Source organism: Entelurus aequoreus, linkage group LG14 (genome assembly GCF_033978785.1).
Source record: "Entelurus aequoreus isolate RoL-2023_Sb linkage group LG14, RoL_Eaeq_v1.1, whole genome shotgun sequence".
In the NCBI taxonomy this organism is placed as follows: Eukaryota; Metazoa; Chordata; class Actinopteri; order Syngnathiformes; family Syngnathidae; genus Entelurus; species Entelurus aequoreus.
In genome coordinates, this window is record NC_084744.1 from 65,186,229 (window position 1) to 65,193,728 (window position 7,500).

General features: G+C 37.0%; 1 protein-coding gene across 1 annotated transcript in view; it reads left to right on the forward strand.

The window, feature by feature from the left end:
• The window catches only part of LOC133664317 (cadherin-24-like), a gene marked incomplete at its 3' end in the record, with an annotated part of 310,402 nt that overhangs the window by 35,788 nt on the left and 267,114 nt on the right, over positions 1-7,500 (forward strand). Inside the window, exon 9 of the mRNA XM_062068822.1 lies at positions 3,448-3,643. Within this exon, the coding sequence (XP_061924806.1) occupies positions 3,448-3,643 (196 nt within the window). The remainder of the gene's footprint in view (positions 1-3,447; positions 3,644-7,500) is intronic.

Below are 7,500 nucleotides of genomic sequence, written 5' to 3' on the forward strand. Positions count from 1 at the left end.
AAAGTAATTTTGATAGTAGGCTAATATAGACACTTACATGATGTGTTGCCTCATTATAACACTTATATTAGACTTTTAAAGTAATTTTGATAGTAGGCTAATATAGACACTTACATCATGTGTTGCCTTCATTATAACACTTTTATAAGACTTTTATAGTCATTTTGATAGTAGGCTAATATAGACACTTACATCATGTGTTGCCTTCATTATAACACTTTTATAAGACTTTTATAGTCATTTTGATAGTAGGCTAATATAGCTAATATAGACACTTACTTCATGTGTTGTCTTCATTATAACACTTATATAAGACTTTTAAAGTCATTTTGATAGTAGGCTAATATAGACACTTACATCATGTGTTGCCTTCATTATAACACTTTTATAAGACTTTTATAGTCATTTGGATAGTAGGCTAATATAGCTAATATAGACACTTACATCATGTGTTGTCTTCATTATAACACTTTTATAAGACTTTTATAGTCATTTTGATAGTAGGCTAATACAGCTAATATAGACACTTCATGTGTTGTCTTCATTATAACACTTATATAAGACTTTTAAAGTCATTTTGATAGTAGGCTAATATAGACGCTTACATCATGTGTTGCCTTCATTATAACACTTATATAAGACTTTTAAAGTCATTTTGATAGTAGGCTAATATAGACACTTGCATCATGTGTTGCCTTCATTATAACACTTTTATAAGACTTTTATAGTCATTTGGATAGTAGGCTAATATAGCTAATATAGACACTTACATCATGTGTTGTCTTCATTATAACACTTTTATAAGACTTTTATAGTCATTTTGATAGTAGGCTAATATAGACACTTACATCATGTGTTGCCTTCATTATAACACTTTTATAAGACTTTTATAGTCATTTTGATAGTAGGCTAATATAGCTAATATAGACACTTCATGTGTTGTCTTCATTATAACACTTATATAAGACTTTTAAAGTCATTTTGATAGTAGGCTAATATAGACGCTTACATCATGTGTTGCCTTCATTATAACACTTATATAAGACTTTTAAAGTCATTTTGATAGTAGGCTAATATAGACACTTACATCATGTGTTGCCTTCATTATAACACTTTTATAAGACTTTTATAGTCATTTGGATAGTAGGCTAATATAGCTAATATAGACACTTACATCATGTGTTGTCTTCATTATAACACTTATAGATTTTTGAAGTCATTTTGATAGTAGGCTAATATAGACACTTACATCATGTGTTGTCTTCATTATAACACTTATATAAGACTTTTAAAGTCATTTTGATAGTAGGCTAATATAGACACTTACATCATGTGTTGTCTTCATTATAACACTTATATAAGACTTTTAAAGTCATTTTGATAGTAGGCTAATATAGCTAATATAGACACTTACATCATGTGTTGCCTTCATTATAACACTTTTATAAGACTTTTATAGTCTTTATAAGACTTTTATAGTCATTTTGATAGTAGGCTAATATAGCTAATATAGACACTTACATCATGTGTTGTCTTCATTATAACACTTATATGAGATTTTTGAAGTCATTTTGATAGTAGGCTAATATAGACCTTTTACATCATGTGTTGCCTTCATTATAACACTTATATAAGACTTTTTACTTTCTGTGGCTCCACACAGATTTTTTTATTTATTTTGTATTTTTGGACCAGTGTGGCTCCTCCAACATGTCAGCCCAGCCAGTTATCAGTGGTAGACAACAACAAAAAAGGACGGTTTTAATCGCTGAAACTGAACACGGTGACGGCACAAACACACCATAGGGCGGGCGAGGGTTCCTGGACCCTTTTTTTAAAAAACCTTGCAGGACATGTATGTAGTCTCCCTGCAGAGAGACATGTATGTAGTCTCCCTGCAGAGAGACATGTATGTAGTCTCCCTGCAGAGAGACATGTATGTAGTCTCCCTGCAGAGAGACATGTGTGTAGTCTCGCTACAGAGAGACATGTATGTAGTCTCCCTGCAGAGAGACATGTATGTAGTCTCCCTGCAGAGAGACATGTATGTAGTCTCCCTGCAGAGAGACATGTATGTAGTCTCCCTGCAGAGAGACATGTATGTAGTCTCCCTGCAGAGAGACATGTATGTAGTCTCCCTGCAGAGAGACATGTATGTAGTCTCCCTGCAGAGAGACATGTATGTAGTCTCCCTGCAGAGAGACATGTATGTAGTCTCCCTGCAGAGAGACATGTATGTAGTCTCCCTGCAGAGAGACATGTATGTAGTCTCCCTGCAGAGAGACATGTATGTAGTCTCCCTGCAGAGAGACATGTGTGTAGTCTCCCTGCAGAGAGACATGTATGTAGTCTCCCTGCAGAGAGACATGTATGTAGTCTCCCTGCAGAGAGACATGTATGTAGTCTCCCTGCAGAGAGACATGTATGTAGTCTCCCTGCAGAGAGACATGTACGTAGTCTCCCTGCAGAGAGACATGTACGTAGTCTCCCTGCAGAGAGACATGTACGTAGTCTCCCTGCAGAGAGACATGTACGTAGTCTCCCTGCAGAGAGACATGTACGTAGTCTCCCTGCAGAGAGACATGTATGTAGTCTCCCTGCAGAGAGACATGTACGTAGTCTCCCTGCAGAGAGACATGTATGTAGTCTCCCTGCAGAGAGACATGTATGTAGTCTCCCTGCAGAGAGACATGTGTGTAGTCTCCCTGCAGAGAGACATGAATGTAGTCTCCCTGCAGAGAGACATGTATGTAGTCTCCCTGCAGAGAGACATGTATGTAGTCTCCCTGCAGAGAGACATGTATGTAGTCTCCCTGCAGAGAGACATGTATGTAGTCTCCCTGCAGAGAGACATGTATGTAGTCTCCCTGCAGAGAGACATGTATGTAGTCTCCCTGCAGAGAGACATGTATGTAGTCTCCCTGCAGAGAGACATGTGTGTAGTCTCCCTGCAGAGAGACATGAATGTAGTCTCCCTGCAGAGAGACATGTATGTAGTCTCCCTGCAGAGAGACATGTATGTAGTCTCCCTGCAGAGAGACATGTGTGTAGTCTCCCTGCAGAGAGACATGTATGTAGTCTCCCTGCAGAGAGACATGTGTGTAGTCTCCCTGCAGAGAGACATGTATGTAGTCTCCCTGCAGAGAGACATGTGTGTAGTCTCCCTGCAGAGAGACATGTGTGTAGTCTCCCTGCAGAGAGACGCCTCATCAAACATTCAGTAGAGAATCTCACTTCTCTCTCTGCAATAACAAATTAGCTAACCTCTTTTTTTTTTTAAACCATTTCAACATGTCTTTGATACCATCTAATCGGCTCCAACTGTGCCGCCGACGGGGGGGTGAAAACTTTCTCAAATGTACGATATGATGACACATGTTACCATTCGACTTCGCTTCGTCCAATCAAAGATCAGCCTGCTAAATCTTTGAAATTGGGCCGCTGCAGAGTTGAAATATCATTTAAAGAAATTGGGATTATTAGACGTGATCGACCTAGTTGGAGAAGACTGCAAAGCTCCGGTTAAGACCCAGAAGGAGGCTTATGTGCCGGTTAGTGGATTCTCTTCAAAGACCGATGGCGGCAGTTTTGAAGGAATCCTAAATATTTCCGTCATGATTGATTTGTCACAACCGCCACTGAGGTAGGCAGCCAGTATCGACATTTATATCCATCAAAAACTAACTTTGGCCACGTTCACACTAGGGTTGTATGGTAAACCGATACTAATGAATCATATTCGGTACTATACCGCCTCTAAAAAAGTCCTTTTTTTTAACGCCGCGTCGTCGTCACATCATGAAATTGCTGGTTTTACCGGCAGAGGAGCATGTTCGGCAGCACGCACACACCGAGTACTGAGAGAAAAGGGAGAACGGACGCATTTTGGCTTAAAAACTAACGACAAAGGTGAAGTTATAACACCGAAACAGTGTTTTAGCTACTTCTAAATCACTGAATTAATATAAATACAAATAAAGTGAGTTTCTTACAAGTAGTATTATCACCGGAGGACGAGGAATAGCTAAACATGCTTCACTACACGCCGTTGGAGGATACTATTATAATAATAATAATAATAATAATAATAATAGATTTTATTTGTAAAAAGCACTTTACATTGAGTAGACAACCTCAAAGTGCTACAGTGTATTAAAAAAATTAAAAAATAAAAACAAAAAGATATAAAAAATAAATAAAAATAAAAACTAGAACAGCTAAATAGCTAAAACTAGTATGCATATATCTAAAAAAAAAAAAAAAAAAGGTTTTTTTAAAAAGAAGGGTTTTTAAGCCTTTTTTTAAAAACTGAACAAATAAAGTAAGTTTCTTACAAGTAGCATTATCACCGGAGGACGAGAAATAGCTAAACATACTTCGCTACACGCCGTAGGAGGATACTACTATAATAATAATAATAATAATAATAGATTTTATTTGTAAAAAGCATTTTACATTGAGTAAACAACCTCAAAGTGCTACAGTGTATTAAAAAATAAATACAAATAAAGATAATAAAAAATTAATAAAAATAAAAACTACAACAGCCAAATAGCTAAAACTAGTATGCATATATCTATAAAAATGCTTTTTTAAAAAGAAGGGTTTATAAGCCTTTTTTAAAAGCATCCACAGTTTGTGGTACCCTCAGGTGGTCAGGGAGAGCGTTCCACAGACTGGGAGCGGCGGAGCAGAAAGCCCGGTATAGTATAGCACCGCGATACTAATTAATCATATTCGGTAATATACCGCCTCTAAAAAGTTAATTTTTTTAACGCTGCGTCATAATGTGGTGATATTACTGGTTTTACCAGCAGAGGAGCATGTTCGGCAGCGCGCGCACACGAGTACTGACAGGAAAGGGAGAACGGATGCATTTTGGCTTAAAAACTAACGATAAAGGTGAAGTTATAACACTGAAACAGTGTTTTAGCTACTTCTAAATCACTAAATAAATATTAATACAAATAAAGTAAGTTTCTCACAAGTAGCATTATCACCGGAGGACGAGGAATAGCTAATCATGCTTCACTACACGCCGTAGGAGGATACTACTATAATAATGAAAATAATAAATGTTATTTGTAAAAAGCACTTTACATTGAGTAAACAACCTCAAAGTGCTACCGTGTATAAAAAAAAAACTAAATAAAAAGATAATAAAAAATTAAAAAAAATAAAAACTAGAACAGCCAAATAGCTAAACCTAGTATGCATATATCTATAAAAAGGCTTTTTTTAAAAGAAGGGTTTTTAAGCCTTTTTTAAAAGCATCGACAGTCAGTGGTGCCCTCAGGTGGTCAGGGAGAGCGTTCCACAGACTGGGAGCGGCGGAGCAGAAAGCCCGGTATAGTATAGCACCGTGATACTAATGAATCATATTCAGTACTATACCGCCTCTAAAAAGTTAATTTTTTTAACGCTGCGTCGTCATAATGTGGTGACATTGCTGGTTTTACCAGCAGAGGAGCATGTTCGGCAGCGCGCGCACACCGAGTACTGACAGAAAAGTGAGAACGGACGCATTTTGGCTTAAAAACTAATGATAAAGGTGAAGTTATAACACTGAAACAGTGTTTTAGCTACTTCTAAATCACTAATCTTCACAAATAAAGTAAGTTTCTTTCAAGTAGTATTATCACCGGAGGACGAGAAATAGCTAAACATGCTTCGCTACACGCCGTAGGAGGATACTACTATAATAATGATAATAATAATAATAATAGATTTTATTTGTAAAAAGCACTTTACATTGAGTAAACAACCTCAAAGTGCTACGGTGTATTAAAAAATATATAAATAAAAATAAAAAGACATAAAAAATAAATAAAAATAAAAACTACAACAACAAAATAGCTAAAACTAGTATGCATATATCTAAAAAAAAAAAAAAAAAGGCTTTTTTAAAAAGAAGGCTTTTTAAGCCTTTTTTTAAAAACTGAACAAATAAAGTAAGTTTCTTACAAGTATCATTATCACCGGAGGACGAGGAATAGCTAAACATGCTTCGCTACACGCTGTAGGAGGATACTATAATAATAATAATAATAATAATAATAATAATAATGGAATTTATTTTTTAAAAAGCACTTTACATTGAGTAAACAACATAATCAACACAATCGTTGGGACTTTTGAGGAGGAAATATTGTTACGTTACAAACATTTGCGTGGTGTTGCCGCCTTATTTGTCACTACTCCAAGATGATCATCAGACCCTGCCTGTGTATTTTCAATGTGTAGCTTTGGCACTTTTTGGCCCTATGGTTAAGAAACACTGACATAAATCGACACAATCATTGGGACTTCTGAGGAGGAAATATTGTTACGTTACAAACATGTGTGTGGTGTTGCTGCCTTATTTGTCACTACTCCAAGATGATCATCAGACCCTGCCCGTGTCTTTTTAATGTGTAGCTTTGGCACTTTTTGGCCCTATGGTTAAGAAACACTGACATAAATCGACACAATCATTGGGACTTCTGAGGAGGAAATATTGTTACGTTACAAACATGTGTGTGGTGTTGCTGCCTTATTTGTCACTACTCCAAGATGATCATCAGACCCTGCCCGTGTCTTTTTAATGTGTAGCTTTGGCACTTTTTGGCCCTATGGTTAAGAAACACTGACATAAATCGACACAATCATTGGGACTTCTGAGGAGGAAATATTGTTACGTTACAAACATTTGTGTGGTGTTGCCGCCTTATTTGTCACTACTCCAAGATGATCATCAGACCCTGCCCGTGTCTTTTTAATGTGTAGCTTTGGCACTTTTTGGCCCTATGGTTAAGAAACACTGACATAAATCGACACAATCATTGGGACTTCTGAGGAGGAAATATTGTTACGTTACAAACATGTGTGTGGTGTTGCTGCCTTATTTGTCACTACTCCAAGATGATCATCAGACCCTGCCCGTGTCTTTTTAATGTGTAGCTTTGGCACTTTTTGGCCCTATGGTTAAGAAACACTGACGTAAATCGACACAATCATTGGGACTTTTGAGGAGGAAATATTGTTACGTTACAAACATTTGCGTGGTGTTGCCGCCTTATTTGTCACTACTCCAAGATGATCATCAGACCCTGCCTGTGTATTTTCAATGTGTAGCTTTGGCACTTTTTGGCCCTATGGTTAAGAAACACTGACATAAATCGACACAATCATTGGGACTTCTGAGGAGGAAATATTGTTACGTTACAAACATGTGTGTGGTGTTGCTGCCTTATTTGTCACTACTCCAAGATGATCATCAGACCCTGCCCGTGTCTTTTTAATGTGTAGCTTTGGCACTTTTTGGCCCTATGGTTAAGAAACACTGACATAAATCGACACAATCATTGGGACTTCTGAGGAGGAAATATTGTTACGTTACAAACATGTGTGTGGTGTTGCTGCCTTATTTGTCATTACTCCAAGATGATCATCAAACCCTGCCCGTGTCTTTTTAATGTGTAGCTTTGGCACTTTTTGGCCCTATGGTTAAGAAACACTGAC